Here is a 16,489-nt window from a genome sequence, read left to right as displayed (position 1 = left end):
CTGTGTGGTATGTCAAGGGGTGATGAGTTGGCCCCAGTATGAAGAGAATTCCATCGCCATCATAACCACCGCCACGGTGGTGATTGTTCAGTCATCTGAGGACGTCCCCTCACCGGGCAGCAAGTTGTCTGACCTGGGGAGCATACTTATTTCCTTTGGATTAACTGACTTTTAAAACGATGAGAAAAGTGGTCACTGGACCAAGATTATTATTTCAATAGTTTATGTCTTTAAATGCTTTTATTTAAAAATTAGTACTTCTCTGAATCCATTTTATATCAAATCTCTATGCTCATTAGTGAATTCTCAATCCTTTATTTATAACCTAATTTCTTCCTCTGAACAGAGATTAAGCACTTTAAAAAGTTACAAGGACAGAATAGCTCTCACCCACTTTCTCCCTTCTGTCTTCACTGCTATTATTTTAATAATTACTATTGAGGATAGAAAACCAGATTTTGCATTAGCCAAGTCCTAATGTATTCCATTTCTTACAGTTATTTCTCAGAGCATTTCAGTTAGGGTTAGTTGGTCCATTATCTCGGAAGGAGAAAAGATGGGCGCTAAGTCTTACATAACCTTCGATACCTTCATCTTAGCTATGTAAGAAATTTACATGATACAGTACAGAAAACTTCCACAGAGAATATTGGGTTGGTCAGGCGATTTTCCTTGCAAGCATTCTTTTATGAATTTAAAGGCTCTGAATTGATAGAGGATTTCCATAAGCGATCAGGTCCTTTTAGTGCTAAAGCTGAGATTCCTCCCCTCCCTGCACCTCAGAAGAGTTGGCTGGTTTCATAGCTTTCATTAGTGTAAATGAATACAAAATGAGACCACCAGACCCAACATAGTAACTCTCATGTGATCTCTTAGGGTTTCACTAAAGGCATACATTGGGTTACTGGTTACCTGTCTTTCATCCATTTTACTGCAGGAGAAGGGTCCCCAACAGCTTTACAAGGCAAGGCGATGTCTTTCATCCATGGAGTAGTCACTGTACCACTGAAGGTAAGGATTCGTGCAGGAGCTGGAATACCAACCAGAGGAGAAGCCCAATTAATTCACAGATTTGTCTACACAGACATCAAAATGACTTTCCCCAATACAGCAATACCCCCAAAAAATGGTGAGTGCAGCACTGTTGATTCACATTACACCTGTCAACGTTATTCTCTGGCATCAGGGAGTTCCATTGTAAGAACATACAAATACCTGACAACCCTATGGTAGCATATTTTCCCTTCTATTGACTAAACATGAGGAGCCCCAATTAAATATCTGGGGCTTCATTAGACCAGCAGCTCCAAGCTGTGTTTTCTATGAACCCAATTATTTTTCAAAGCACTTTATTAAACAATCTATCTCAACACCCAAAACTGCACATTAAAATATACTTTTAATATCTGAGAGAATAGACAGTACAAAACATAAAGCTCCAAAAGACAGGAAGAAATAAAACTGAAACAACTCTGTTTATCAATTTTGTGGTGCTTTCCTGACCTTCTTATATCAACTTGATCTTCAGCACAAACATTAAGGAAAATAAATGTTTTCAGAGTGGCCTTTCTTGAATAACAACCCTTGGCTTGGGTCAGTGACTCAGATGCTCAAACAGAAGCCCCTGCCAGGAGCATCTGACATTGGCACAGCCCCAACGTTGCAGAAGGGCCCAGAAGGTAGAGAGGAGAAAACCCATGGTGGACCTGTGTCAGCAGACGCCTCCTTACTGACCAGCGGGGCCCAGCACCGACAGGCTCTGGTGCCACCTTCTTGAGCGAGACACAAAAGCTGACAGAGGCAAAGCTGTTGCGTGACCTTTGCCATGCACGGGGATACTGCGTTGTGGGACGTCCCCTCCGGAAGCTCAGCCTGTGCTGATGCATAGACATTCAGGTGGAATGTCACCCCAATTTGAGTCTGGACCCATAAAGATGGAACCAGTGTTGGGACCCCCGCACCATTTCTGGTTTAGTAAGGAGCAGACTCATCTGGAAAGCCCTGGAATCCCAGGAGAGGTGGGTCGAGAACACAAGCCTCGTTATGAAGTTCTATCAAACAACTCTGACTTTTGTTGTTGTTGTTGTTCTGAGTGCTATGGGTAAGAGCAGAGAGAAAGAGGAAATGCCAGGCGGCTCAGAAGCTGGGCATGTTTTGTGCAGCAAATATTGCAGTGAAACCCAACCACGGGTTTGAAGCAATGTCCCTTGACTGAGGGGGCAACTCAAGCTCTTCCTCCTTAGAGCAGGGTCTTCAGAGCTGGCCTGTGGATGGCACCCTTTGTCACGGAATGGAGCATTCTAGGGCAGAGACCACTTCATGAGTCACTGATGGTTCTGATTTTCCATCACAATAATGAAAATATCCTGGTCACGTGGCTTTGGTTTCCTGGCATTGATAGTTTGGCATTTTCCCTTTCGAGCCCTTCAGATCATCCTTTAATATGATTTCTCCAAGCAAAATGGGAGTCATTAGGGAAACCCAGCTAGAGTCAGGGGCTTTCAAGCTTTTTAAGAGCCCTCTCCCTGCTGTAAGAAATATATTTTACGTTAATCCCAGAAGCTACAGACACTGGGATGGGTGAGTGAGTAAAGACCAAGTTCTAGAAATTAAAACGTACTGTGTTCTGACATGTTCTACGCTCCCCCACCCCCCACCAAGTCTAGTCTAGACTACTTGACTCTCTTCCATCCTATTCCATTCTAGTTCTTTAATATGCTGGCTGGAACCCCTAAAATTAACTCCAGGACTTACAATTTCCCATTGTATTTTGAGAAACAGCAGCTAGACCAACTTCAAGGCCAACACACCCAGTTTCTAGAATTCATGCCTATTTCTGCCAGTTGGAATTTAAAGGGTCCTGGTCCAAAATTCCAAGAGTAGACAATAGAACACAGCAGACCTGGTTTTCAAATCAGGAGCAGGCAAGAGAACCATCTAGACTCTTTGTGAGAAACGCAGATTCCTACTCTGGCCCTGTGATTCAATAGCTCTCTGGTGGGCTCAGGAAGTCTGTTTAACAACCTCCTCAGGTGATTCTCATGAGAACCTGTAGTCCACCTGCAACCCGGACACCCCGGTGGCTCCTGTACTGCTCTCAGCCATGTGGCCGTGCTCTCTGGGTCCAGCCCTGGCCTAGGCTCTTCCACAGGACGGCATTCCTCCAGAAATGGGTCCAAGGTTCCATTCTCTCACTCCCTCCGTAGCAGCTGTAGTCCTCTTCTGGAGGCTGGACCCTGCTCTGCTACCTGCCCAGAAATATCTGTGTTGGACTGACTGTGTTATTCTGTTAAGCCACTGGAAACTTCCAGAATATTTGCTTCAGCAGTCAGGTTCCTTTGACTAAAATACTCCTGTATCCCTAGCATAGTGCCTGACATACCACAGGCACTCCAAATGATTTACTCCAAATGTACAAATGACATTTAATCTCTCTAGACAAGTCAGTTTTCAGTTGTGCCCCTCTACGTATGTCATATCCTGCCACATTAACCAGGCCATTTCTGGCGATGTCTGGAGCTCTGACACTGAACACACTAAAGCAGGGAAGAGGTAAAGCTATTGCTAATCCTAGACTTAGGCTGTATTTTTTATTTATTTATGTGTTTTATCCCACAGTGCAGTCCCTTGCCCATTGGCTGGTGATCACTGTTCTCTAAGTGCTGGAAAGTGCATATTAGGCATTGCTGGATATCACGATCATGGAGCATAATAGACAAGACTATTCCACGCATTTATTTTCCTTACCAACCATGTACTTATTTTCTATCTGTATTCAAAGTGGGACACCACTCTCTTTTCCTCTCGCTCTTTCATTCTGCCTCTTTCTTACCTATCACCTTAATAAACACCAGAGCTCTTAGGGGTAAAACTGGACTCTGGGAATGTTCATTTTCTCTTCCAGGCATCTGTAACCCTTATAAGATAAGCCTTATTAGTAATAAATTGCCAACGTGGTGTATTCCAAAATCTGGGGGCATCTCCTGGTAGCCTGGGATTGTTATTTAAATACATCTACTCATGATGAGTGGCAATTTAGGGGGACCCTAATTACCAGACGTAGAATAAGAATTTTCTGCATCTCTACGTATGTGCTTTTTGGAACCAGTATAACATCTCAATGTGAAGATACTATATTTACTTTTAGGAAGTGTTTGTTCTCTGGTGACTCCAACTTGTCACTGTTACTTAAGATTTTTGTTCAGAGTATTCTATGAACAGAAGAAGACCTAATGATTTTATTTTTGTAAGTTTCCAAATTCGATAGACCAAAACACAGACATTTCTCTTTAAGAAGTGTGATACCTGATTCTGAGGAAAGTAGAGCTTCCTTGGGAAGCTGCCATGTTGTGATTTTCACCTACGCAGAGGGGTGAGTGGGGGCTTCTCTCCCTAATTTTCCCAACTCAGCCACACTGAGTTGCAAAGCCACTCATCCTTGGTACTGTGTTCCCTTCTGGGAGGATTATTTTCTGATTTGCACAAAAGCCCAGGGCCAGCCAGCAGCAACACTGGTTCTTGGGCTGAAATGTGATAACCTACTTTACCTGAGTTTTCGGGCATTGTCAGCCTTATGTCAGACAGAACAGAGACCTAGAAATAGCCAAATGACTACGGGAGCGCGGGCCTCCCTACAGAGGCACACCTTTAGCTAATGGCTCCACCGTGATGATTTCACTGCTGTTGCCTCTCCCAGCTGAAGTCACGGCCACCACCCAGACACTGTACTGACGATTCCGGCTCAGGTTAGGGATTCTGTAGGAAAATGAGTCAGGAGAGGCTTCAAACTCGCTGATCACCTGTGAGAGGAGACATAAACGTTCCCACATTCAAGGAGGCAAATGGCACAAGTGGATTTCCTAAAAGAGTGCTTAGTAACATATTATCTACCACGAGAAACCAAAGCTGCCACTTATGCTTGTCTGAATGGCTGGATTTGCTATAATTGTATCTCTCCCCATACATTTCTCTGTACAGCAGCTTTTACTCACTGGACAGCCACCAGTGAGTAGTTTAACCCTTAAAATTATGGAGTCACAAGATGGGGTAACAAGAACCAGATTTAGCCTCCAACCCGAAAAAACCAAAGAACAGACAAATTATAGGAAACAACAGATTCAAAGGCATTGCACGTCAGGAAATGGACAGTGATCTGTGAAACATGGGAAACAGATGAGGTAAGGCCTATCACTGCAGGGTTTGTATATTTTTGTGTTTCCAGGCCATGACACTGAGAAGGGAACCCAGGAGGAGCCCAGCAGCTTCCCTGAATAGTGGAGACAGAACTGAGAGACTGCGAGGGAACTGGACTCACAGGACAGAGGGCTGGAAAGAGGAAAGCTACACAGAGAAAGAACTCAGCTGAGCAGGTCTGTGCATGCCTGTGAGGAACTATCTGAAGCCAGGAAAGAACCACCTGGAAGGACTGGAGGTCACAGTTCCCAGCGTTCACGCAGCACTGGGATTAGTGCCCGACCCCACCAGCCAGGCTGGAAACCCTCCAGATTCATGGGACGCTGGATAGTGCACCAGGGTCTTACCTCAGTTGTGGGGTACAATTACCCCTACACTGAACATCACACTGGTATGGCCTAACATATATTAAAGATAAGGTTCATAAAGATCCAATTGTCACTAAGTATTAGGTTGGTGCAAACATAATTGTGGTTTTTAAAATTATTTTTAACTTTTTAAATTGCAATTACATTTGTACCAGCCTAATAACTTAGCTGCTTCCCAGAACAAAAGTAAAAAAATATTTATGGGGATAAAAATGTGCAGTTCCCAACAACGTAAAATTCACAGTGTTTGACATCCAGTAAAACATTTCCAGATACGAATACCCCAAATATCCATCAACCGATGAATGGATAAACAAAATATCCATATAGTGGAACATTATTCAACAAAAGAAAGGAATGAGGTGCTGATACCTGCTTAACTTGGAATGATCTTGAAAACATATAAAGCGTAGAATGCACTTGAAAGTAGAATGTGGTAAGTTCAAGGTATATGCTATTAATCTGAAAGAACCCACTGAAATTACAAAATAAAGGGCAAAATAAAGCTAATGAGCCAACAAAAGAAATAAAATGGCATTATAAAAAATATTCAATTAATCCAAAGAAGGCAGAAAAAGAGTGAAAAGGAAACAAATAGGGCAACAATTAAACCAAGTAGCAAGATTATAGATTTAAACCTATATCAATAACTATACTAAGTGTAATGATTTAAAATCCTAATTAAAGGCAGAGATTGTAAGACTGGATATAAAGGAAATGCCCAACAATATGCTGCCTGCAAGAAATGTTTTTCAAATATAAAAACACAAGTAGGTTAAAAATTAAAGACAGAAAAGCTGCCCCATGCTAACACTAATCAAACAAACAAACAAACAGACAAAGCTGGAGTAGCTATATTAGTGTCGAAGTAGATTTATGAGCAAAGAATATTACCACTGATAAAGAAGGTAATTTCATAATGATAAAGGGATCGATTAATCAAGAGGACACAGCAACCCTAAACATTTATGAACTTAATCAGAAAGCTTCAAAACATACGAAGCAAAAACGGATTAAACTTCACAGGAGACGCAGACTAAGACAGGTCACAACTTTCCTTAACGAAACCATGTGGAAAAGGTACGCTGATATTAGATGAGCTTAACAGATGAGGAATGCTATTGAGTGTTTGTGTTCCCCCCAAATTCATATGTGGAAGTCCTAAGCCCTCATGTGATGGTATGTGGAGGTGGGGCCTTTGAGAGGCCATGAGTCCAGAGGGTGGAGCCCTCCTGAATGGGATCAGTGCCCTTTATGAGGAGGGAGAGACCAGAGCTCTCTCTCTGCATCGTGAGGCGACAACAAAAACCAGGAAGTGGATCCTTACCAGATGCGGGATCTGCAGGTGCCTTGATTTTGAACTTTCCTGACTCCTGAACTGTGAGAAATAAACATCTGTTGTTTAAGTCATTCAGTGGGATATTTTGTTATCAAATCTGACTAAGGCAAGGAAGCTATGGTACAGACAGAGTAAGGGACTCACTGAGGTCACGATGCCAGACAAGGGTGAGCAGAAGCTTAAGCTTAGGCCTCCTGCTCCCAAGTCCAGTGCTGTTTCCTTACTCTCCATGCGGCCAACGCAAGGGGCCAAATGAGGGAAGGACGTCCTTGTACCCTTATGAGCCGTTAAGTAAACCTTATGTAGATTCAGGAGGCGGTGTAACCTGCTGTACCAACTCTGAAGTTAAACAGGGAAAGCAAATGTTGACTGTACCTCTTAGTCGTCACCAATCCTGTGCTCCCTCAATAAAAAGGAATGGCAGTGACTTGCCCATTGTCCAGTATTTAACTACAGCTACACAGTATCCGATGACTAAAGGGAAGCACAAGCGTTCACGAGTGCATGTGTGTACATGCATTTGGACCCCACCTGCCCCTCTGCCCCCACCCCCTTACACACACCAGTCCTGTTGCGGCTTCAGAAAATCATGAGAAAAACTAACCCCTCTAGAATTTAAGAGGGAATTTGGCTTGTTTCCAGGCAAACCAAAGAGAGAATCCAAGACTCTGTGTACTTATTTGTGTTCTGTGATGTTCCCAGGTTATGTTGTTGCCAATGAATTTCATAAAGGCTAATGATGTACAAATTATAACACTTTTATGAATATTAAGCATCAACAGAGCATTAAAATGTACTTACAAAAAAAGGGTTTTCTGGGAAGAATGCATAGCTTTTAGTTAAGACTCAGTAAGTATCTTGTCTATAAAGTACAATTTGTCCTTGACGACCTCCAAAATAAGCCTTTTATTTAATTTTTACCTGCGACACAAGACAGGGTGAAAATCTATGATAAAAATATGATTTCTAATGCAACACTATTTGTTTCACCATTTATATAAAAGATTGACCCCAAGCTAAAAGAAAAATGGTTTATTTATATAAACTTCCTAAGGTTGGAATGAGGTTTCTCTATGGATTAGGATGGAAAGGAACGGTCAGGACGTTCAGGGGTTCCTGCTGGTTACTTGGGAAAGTTGCCACCCTTTGATGCCACTGCATGCCCCTGATGAGGCATCATTCTTCCATTCTCAGTAGAAAGGTGAGGAGAAAGTTGCCAACTGAACAATTTAAACAGTTAAAGCACTGACTCATTTTCTTTGTAATGTATATAATAGGATATTAAATGTGACTTGCTGTTGTCTGGAAGTTTTGGCCATGGCCGTCAAAGACGAGAATCATCCCAAAGATGCCCGTACCTTCTTTCCTAACAAGAAATTTGATGCCACCTATACAGGGTTTGCCCATCATCCATCTCTGGGCACCATAAGAGGCTGAGTCAAGACTAGGATATTCTTGGTGTGACATATCTATGTCTATATGTCTATATAATGTGTTTTTTTCCTCTGGCTGCTTTTCATATTTTCTTTCTATCACCTAAAGGTTGCAGGTGGGGGGGCTGAGCTCCAAGAAAACCGCTCTGAGAGTGGTTTTGGAGTCTGATAGGACATAGAGATTGCAAAGTCACATTTGAGAGGACTAAAGGCTAGCCATAGCAGCCGAGGCTAGCCCTGCTCACAGGACAGAAGTCTGTGCTGGGACTGGCTGCCACTTCCAGTCTGGTGGGTTAAGGATGCTTATACACGGCCCCTGTAGGAGAATGGGTGTCTTGAGAGGTATGACATCCTCCATCATAGGTATGAGATGCCTCCGTCAGAAGAGTGTACTGCAAATTACATATTTATTTTAAACAGCATCACATATTGATAGATGGCGCATTATTCAACCATTGTTAACAAGTTCAAGAGGGGGCAACAGGTAAGAGAAAAAGAGCTAACTAGGAAAAATTAATCAGAGGTTCACTCAGGGTAGTCAAGCAAATCTATTTGATTAAATTCTTCTCCTTACGGCTCCTCCAAAAATGCTTGTTCTGTGAAAGAGGGATGGTGAATACTGCTTCCTTATGACACATTTCCCTCAGTATTTTAATATGACATATGCTAGCATTGATTATAGTTGTTTAATTAATTGTCTTTTTAGTGGGTACCAGATTTTCCTACATAATGATCTAATTGTGTTTAAGCTGACTTGCTAATTTTTACATGCGTGTCATGATGTGACACTCCCTTCCAAATTCCAATGAATGTTCAATGAGAAAGGATCAGCTTTATTTCCAGATTTTTCCTAATACTTCAGCGAGGTTAATACAGCAAAGATTTTGAAGCATTAAATGAGCACGGAGGGTTAGAAAGGAACAAGGAAAAGCTTGGCTCTTCAGGGCAACAAGATAAAACATTGCAGCATAGAGAAAAGCAAACTCCCAAAGTAGTTCCTTAGGGATTAATGAATCAAATATATGGTAAAAGGAGACATTTGTGGGAAGGGGAGAAAGACACTTTTCTCATCTAAATATTTAATTTTCTTCTGATAGATCTTTAACTCTCTAGTCTCATCATTTTCAGTTAAGACAGAGATATTAGCCATTCTACAAGATTTTACCATGTCTAAAATGCGAATTAATCTTGAATGGATGAGTATAATTGGGCTAAACATTTATTTTAAGGGAAGACTTAAGTGTTCCTTCATGACCTGTGGAAATACAGAAAGAATCAACAGTAAGAAAGCTTTGGTGCCAGGCACATGGCTTGCGTCGGCATGGTTCTTGATGGGGAATGCTGCACACAGCTGCTTTTTAATTCTGCTCTGTGCCTGGCATGATGGAGCAGACAGGGCATCTGTGGACTGGGGTTCTCAATTATTCTGCACTTTTCATACATTCCTGGGAGCATTTGAGAATAAAATGGCTGCTCTTTCTCATCTAAAAAGTATTTAACCATGTTGGGTCTATCGGAATCCAGAGCTAACCTACCATTTATTATTAATGGATCACTGTCAGTTGAAATGGCGCTCAGCGGCAGCCAGGTGATTTATTTCTTGGCCCATGAGAGATTGTGAAGTAAGAAGAACAGGCTTTTCTCTCTAGCTGATGTCACATAACAGGGACAATCCATAGTGTTCTTGAGGGGAAACCTTTGTATTCTGTTTGCGACACACACTTGAAATATTTATATAGTCTACGTATGGAGCTATCACAAATACTGTACTTACAAATGGAATGTTGGTGGTTTGTACTGCTGGGGTGTCGTGACAGCACCACTTCACTAGAAGTGTGGAGGCTTGTGGCTGATCAGGGATGGCCAGAGGGATAGGGAAGGCCAGCCGTATAAATTTGCCGGACTTCAGATCTCTCCTTTGGGTTGTGGTAAGAAACGCATGCAAAAGCACTTAGCGCCATGCCTAGTAATAGTAAAAGCTCATAAAAAGTTGCTGAGTTTGAACGAATAGGCATTTATTGAGTTCAATTCCAGTGTGTAAATTGTAAGGTAAGTTCCTGTCCCATGGAAACAAGAGATGGTCATGGCTCAGCATATGGAAAATTAATTTAAATGAGGCAAAGTGGGGTTCTGACAAATTCCTGCTAAAATCTAGAAAGAAAATCATTTGAAGTCTCTTTCTAAAACTATTCCCCTTTGTTAGTCGAGGACACAATTAACATTTGCCAAATGCCTAGGAACACAAATGGAAACTTCATGAAGTTGACTTTAAAGAAGTATTTATAGTAAGTTTTTTAATAAGACTTCTGATATGTTTGCCTGCCTAAAATTGTACCCAGAGTGGAAAGGGCAGCAAATGGTATAAACATTGCAATACGCAAGCCAGACAGCTCACAGTCAAGTGTTCTGCCTTTCGGTGTCATTGCTTTAGGTCTGGTGGGTGGAGTCATGGATTTCTAAAGAACTGGACCGTATACTCCTCAAAAGAGTGGAAAGGTCGTTAGAAGGTTAATTTTCTCCTAGTGCTTCAATGTCACCCCCCAGCTCGCCTGAGGATAGTGTCTTTCAGACCCGCTTTCACTCCAGGATTGTTTGCCTTGTGGTTTGGGTGTCATCTTTTCCCTTTCCTGTCTAAGATACTTTTTAACCAGTAAACAGGATAAATTAGCCACCATCAGTTACTTTAAATGCTCTTTAGTAATTTCTATAAAACTGAATGTTTCCCCAATAATTACTGAATTCATTCTCAAATTCCTCACATGATTTCGCTCAATGGATGAACTTGAAAAACCCTGTAAGCCTTCTCTAATCCCCTCCATCAGGTGCCCTAATGGTCCTTTGCTTATGTGTCTTTCATACTCCTCTTCTTGATTCCACTTTGGATTATGGTCTTGCGTATTCCTACCCTCTCTCCCCTGCTGGATGGAGCTCGGGGGCTCTGAGGGTGGCCCTTGCCTCACGCCTCCCTCCACATATTCCCAGGGTAATGAATCAGAGCCTTGCCGTGTCGGGACCCACTAGCCACTCACTGGAATGAGCTGAGGAAATGCCTGTAGTAGTGAGTTTAATAATGACCTAGAAATTATTTGAATACAATAGAAAAAAAAAAAAAACGGGTAGAGAACGGCTGTGGAGTCGTAGGCTGCTCAGATCAAATTATTCAGTGTGACTGATGGATATAAAAAAAACTTCCACTTTAAGAAAATTCAATTAACTTTTTAATGAAAAACTAATTCTACCAAAGAAATATGGTGCTTTAAACCGCTCTGTATCTGATTATTAACATGCAGATTTTTAAAAAGAACTTGAATGCTCTGATTTTGTAGCTAGAATGTTCACAGCAGTGATTTTTTTTTAAAAAAAGACTCCCCCAAAGCAGAATAAACAAAATGGGTAGTTCTTTTAATTATTGGGCAACAGCGCATTCATAACATAAAATCTTTCTGTTTAGTGGTAGGGAAATGCCTGGCTTACATTAAGAATAAGCATTAGCTGGATCAATTTACAATTTGCCTGTGTTTTCAAAATCCTTATGTATAATACATTTTGATTTAGTTGATTTATTTCACTATTTTCATCTCTAAAAGAAGAAAATACTATAGCACAAAGAACTTCCTTTTGGGGGAGAGCAGGTGCCAGCACTTACAGAAAGAATAGTAGTGTATATTAAAGCTATTTGTATTATCCGGGTCAATTCTGGTGGTTTCTTCTGTATGTGACTGAAATCTCTGTCATTGCTATCATATATATGACTATTGGCTACTTTCAAAAAAGCCTCCCAAGCCGAACATATTTTACTTTTTGGCCTTCTAAAAAAAAAAAAAAATTATTGTTCTGATGTTTTGCAAGTGAATTAGAGTTGATATCCAGAAAAGGCATGAAAGAAACTTAGTTCTTCCGTGTTACTGGTTCCTGCACATTATTGTTCAGTACCAGGGGACCTGTCCAATTCGCCAGACGGGCATTGCAGGAGCCTTACAGTTCCCAGGCTCTTTCTAACAAAATCACGTGCATTTACTACAATTTTGTCTCATCCCCTCTCTGTTCTCATACCCTCTGCCACACAAATTATTTATCTGTAAAAGTGCTTTATTAATTTAACTGCTATCACCTATTCAATAAATTCTGCCAAAAGGCCTAGTTTAGCATCATATAACTTCTCACATATAAGAAAGAAATTAGTGAGACAGGCTATTCTAGTGTGTGTGTGTGTGTGTGTGTGTGTGTGTGTGTGTGTGTGTGCTTCCAGGACCCATCAGCTCCAAGTCAAGAAGTTGTTTCAATCTAGTTGTGGAGGGTGCAGCTCACAGTGGCCCAGGTGGGGATCGAACCAGCAACCTTATTGTTAAGAGCACCGCGCTCTAACCAACTGAGCTAACTAGCCACCCCGAGACAGGCTATTCTTAGTAATAAAAATAATATCTGTGTAATATACAGTATGGGAAAGAATAGCTACTTTCATTGTCTTCATTCAAAAAGACTTGACGCCAACTTATTACCTTAAGTGGTACCGTAATGTCTGTGTCAGGCCAAGTGAAAAAGATGTTTTCGAAGCCAGAATCTTTCAAAGCTGGTCGATCCAAAGGGCACTTTAATCTGTGGTACTGAGGAAGCAGACGCAGCAATGACGACACACACAGATGACATACACCTGCCATCTATTCTGAATGAATGTCATCGCAATGCCAGGATACTTATTGGCAATTTAGCTGCACAATTGGGTAGGCTGTCTTGAGAGACTGGGTTTCAAGAGATTTCCGGGGCTTGTTTCTGTATAGTACGCCTATCTTTCCCTTTGCTCCATAGAGTACAAAATTGGGCTCAGGATTTTAAAGGCCAAGCTTTCTCCCAACCTTAGAGGAAGTGTCACCTGCATTTTTACCAACTATAGCAACTGACACTTTTCACTTGATGCTCAGTGAAATTGAATGACCACTATGATGATCAAAAAGAAAAATTAAAATATGGATCCCACAGAAAGGTAGAGCAGTTATTGGTTGGTTCATTGAGGACAGGTTCAAGGAGGAAGGAAGACAATTTTTAAAGGACTAAATTACAAAAGATAATATGCAGTTTCCCCACTCCTTGAAAAGATCAAAGTCTAATAAATAGATGTAAATTACAGCATGAAAAATTTAAAGAATATGTAGAACTATTTCTATGAGAATTGGCCGTGGAATAATGAGATATTTTCATGGAAACTTCAAGAATGTGCTTCCCAAGAGCTTTTATAAAAGCGGAATTGGTTTTCATAGTTTTGAGATGCTCAGATGTAGCTTTCTCTCAAGGAGATTTTTCTAGGATTTTTTCCCAGCCATGTGACAGTATGGTGGGTAACCAGGCACAGAGAGCCTAGCACATGCTAGCCACACAGAAGTCCTCAACGGAGCTCTGATGAACAAGTAATTAATTGCATAGGTGTAAATGGAACGTGACTGTGCATTCTTAGGCCAGGTTTGGCATCTCCATAATTTCTAGCTTTGCCATTACAGCAAAAGGAGATCCACCATTAGATCTCTTCGTCAGAACTACAGAAGAATGATTTCCATGGCTGTGACTTCATCAGGCATTTCACCTAACTCCTTCTGAGATAGAAAGCATCCCAAGGTTTATAACACACTTTCCTGCCTTACTGAGCAGAAACGTCATTATACGACTTACCCTCAGAGCCATACTCCATAAAATTTAGTTCAACACATTTGCCGAACATCCACTATTTCAGCATAATAACAGGGTTTTCAAAGGCATAGCAGTGACTAACTGTGGTTCCTGCACTTAAGAAATTGACAAATCACGAGAGGGGCCCAACTATGCTCCATCGAACAATGATACAGGTGATTATGGTTACGTCAACGTTGAGTTTGAGAATCAACGCTGGGGATTTCTGAGGTGAGATGGAACCTGCTTCCCAGGCAAGGTAAGAATGTAGAGCCTGGACTCTGAGCTCACACACCTGCCGGGGGTAGACCCTCTCTTTGTCTTGCTAAGCACATTCTCAGTACCAATATAGTGAAGATAATAACAACAACCCCTCCTGCATCAAGTAATCATTGGAATTAACTGATGGAAAACCACAGTTTTAAGATGTGGGTCACAGAAATTATTTAGAGGGTCATAACGATCCTTTATAAAATAAAGTAGAAAAGAAAACGGATGGGGGAAGGTTAGGAGAATGTGAGACTGGACAGGACTGTGGAAATCTGTACAGGGAATCATGGCAATTTTGAACTTTTTTTTTAGCTAAAAAGGGAGAAGTCAAGAAATTTGCACAAAAGGAATGATGTGATCAGATCCAGAATTTGAAAGAACAATCACGAGAGTGATGTGGACAGTGGACTGGGAGTTGACACTAGTCGTGGAACACCTTCTGACCTGGTTTGGGTTCGCCAGGTGAGGGCCTGAACCAAGGCAATGGCAGCGGGTGTGAAAGGAGGGGGAGGGTTAGAAAGATATTGAAGAGAGAGGATCCTCGTGACACGATGTCCCTTTGCAGATGCTATTTCCTCTGACCATACTAATGCCCTTCCATTGGCAAAAGTCTTCCCCTCCTGCAAGCCAGGGCTGTATTACGTCCTAGGAAACCATCTTTGACTATTGTTTAAGTAACATCCCCTCACCTGTGTTCCTGTGTTACCCTGTGCTGTGCATGCCACTATTATGTCCTTTGCCACATGACACTGAACGGTGACAATCTCTGGTACTTTCTGCCCTCCCTAGAACTAGGAACTCAAGAAAGGCACTCTGTCCTTTTTCGTTGCAGTTCCCATGGTTGTTATTAGAGCTGTTCTTCAAACATTCTGCTTTTCCTGCCCTCTGAGTACGTGTTAGGATCGTACTTCCTGGTTCCCTTGTGGTTGAATGAGGTCATGTGATGAATTCTGGTCGATGATTTGTGCTGGACCGTTTTATGCCTGTCAGACCCTCCAGAGATTTCCTTCCCTCTGCAATAAAACCTGTCTGGGTCCTTCCTGGAATGAAGATAACGTAGAACCGAGCTACCACCAACTCACAGTGGAGATGAATGGGAAAGAAAAATGAAACTGTTGGTTGGTGTAAATCAGTGAGCTTTTCGGCTTGTATGTTAACTATAATTTAATATATATAGTCATGGGATATGGAGCATAGAATAGGGAATCGAGTCAATGGAATTGTAATAGATATACACGATGTCAGAGGGGCAACAGATTGGGGGAGGGGAGTTATCACTGTGAGGGGTGAAATGTCTAACTATGGCATTGTTTTGTACACCCGAAACTAATTTTAAAAAACTGATAAGAAAAATAAATAAATTGAATAGCTTTAACTAAAAAAAAAACACGAAAAAGTAAAATGCCTGTTGTTCGGGGTGGGGTGTCCAGGGAGAAGCATCAATGACAGAGAGAAAGAACAAAAGGAGAATGGGAGCTAAGAAAGAATGAACTTAAAAATCAATAGCTATATTTCGCATGTTCGTCTAAAACTTAAAACAGGAAGAACACTGCCTCTCTCTCTAAGAGGGAGAGGGATTCTACAACTGGGAGGTCCACGGTGACTTCTGACAGAGAAACAATGAACATCGCACAGAATCACATTTATATGCTTATATATGATCAACTTAGATACGGTTTGCCTGACTCCATTACTGCACCCCTTGGTGACTGGAGATTCCTGAACACTTGGTGCCCTGACGCCGTGCCCTCCTGTCCTCGGCCCCACTATGGCTTCACTACACGCCCTCTCGGGAGGGTGGGGAAGCGTACGCACACCTGCTCCCTTGGACTGAAAGTCGTCTGGCTCTGGGGAAATGTACTTTCCTTGCTTCCCAGAACACTTGCTTAATCATGGAGAGTTAATTGCTGAACGTCCTCCGGATACAAAGACTGCTGGTATATTATCATTTGCTCACTAAGCAACCTACTATGTGCAGGAACTGGATAACACGAGTGTCTGAAACTGGAATAACTGTTGCGGAGCCCAGCTCATTGACGCAATTATTTTAGGCCTTCTGAGTTTAGTCTTCATTAAGGAGCAGTTTGTGCTATCTAATCTCACATTTTTCAGCTTGGTGAAAATCAGATTAGCATCATAAAATAGGTAGTTTCTATGTCTTAGTGCTTGTTTAATATATAACATTTCTCATGGACTGCGTTGTGTAGGGAGGAGGGTTAGAGAGGAAA

General features: G+C 41.7%; 1 protein-coding gene across 2 annotated transcripts in view; it reads right to left on the bottom strand.

Moving 5' to 3' along the window:
- Positions 1-16,489, bottom strand: part of DSCAM (DS cell adhesion molecule) — a 639,055-nt gene that overhangs the window by 57,249 nt on the left and 565,317 nt on the right. For both annotated transcript variants that reach the window (XM_019745768.3, XM_019745769.3), the window contains exons 21-22: positions 4,646-4,799; positions 913-1,030 (exon numbers count right to left, since the gene is read on the bottom strand). In XM_019745768.3, coding sequence (XP_019601327.3) covers positions 913-1,030; positions 4,646-4,799 — 272 coding nt within the window. The remainder of the gene's footprint in view (positions 1-912; positions 1,031-4,645; positions 4,800-16,489) is intronic.

The sequence above is a fragment of the Rhinolophus sinicus genome, chromosome 17 (assembly GCF_057876585.1).
Source record: "Rhinolophus sinicus isolate RSI-liver-muscle chromosome 17, RSI-T2T, whole genome shotgun sequence".
Classification (NCBI taxonomy): Eukaryota; Metazoa; Chordata; class Mammalia; order Chiroptera; family Rhinolophidae; genus Rhinolophus; species Rhinolophus sinicus.
Note: the sequence above shows the minus strand (reverse complement) of the source record. Positions and strands in the feature narration are given on the sequence as shown.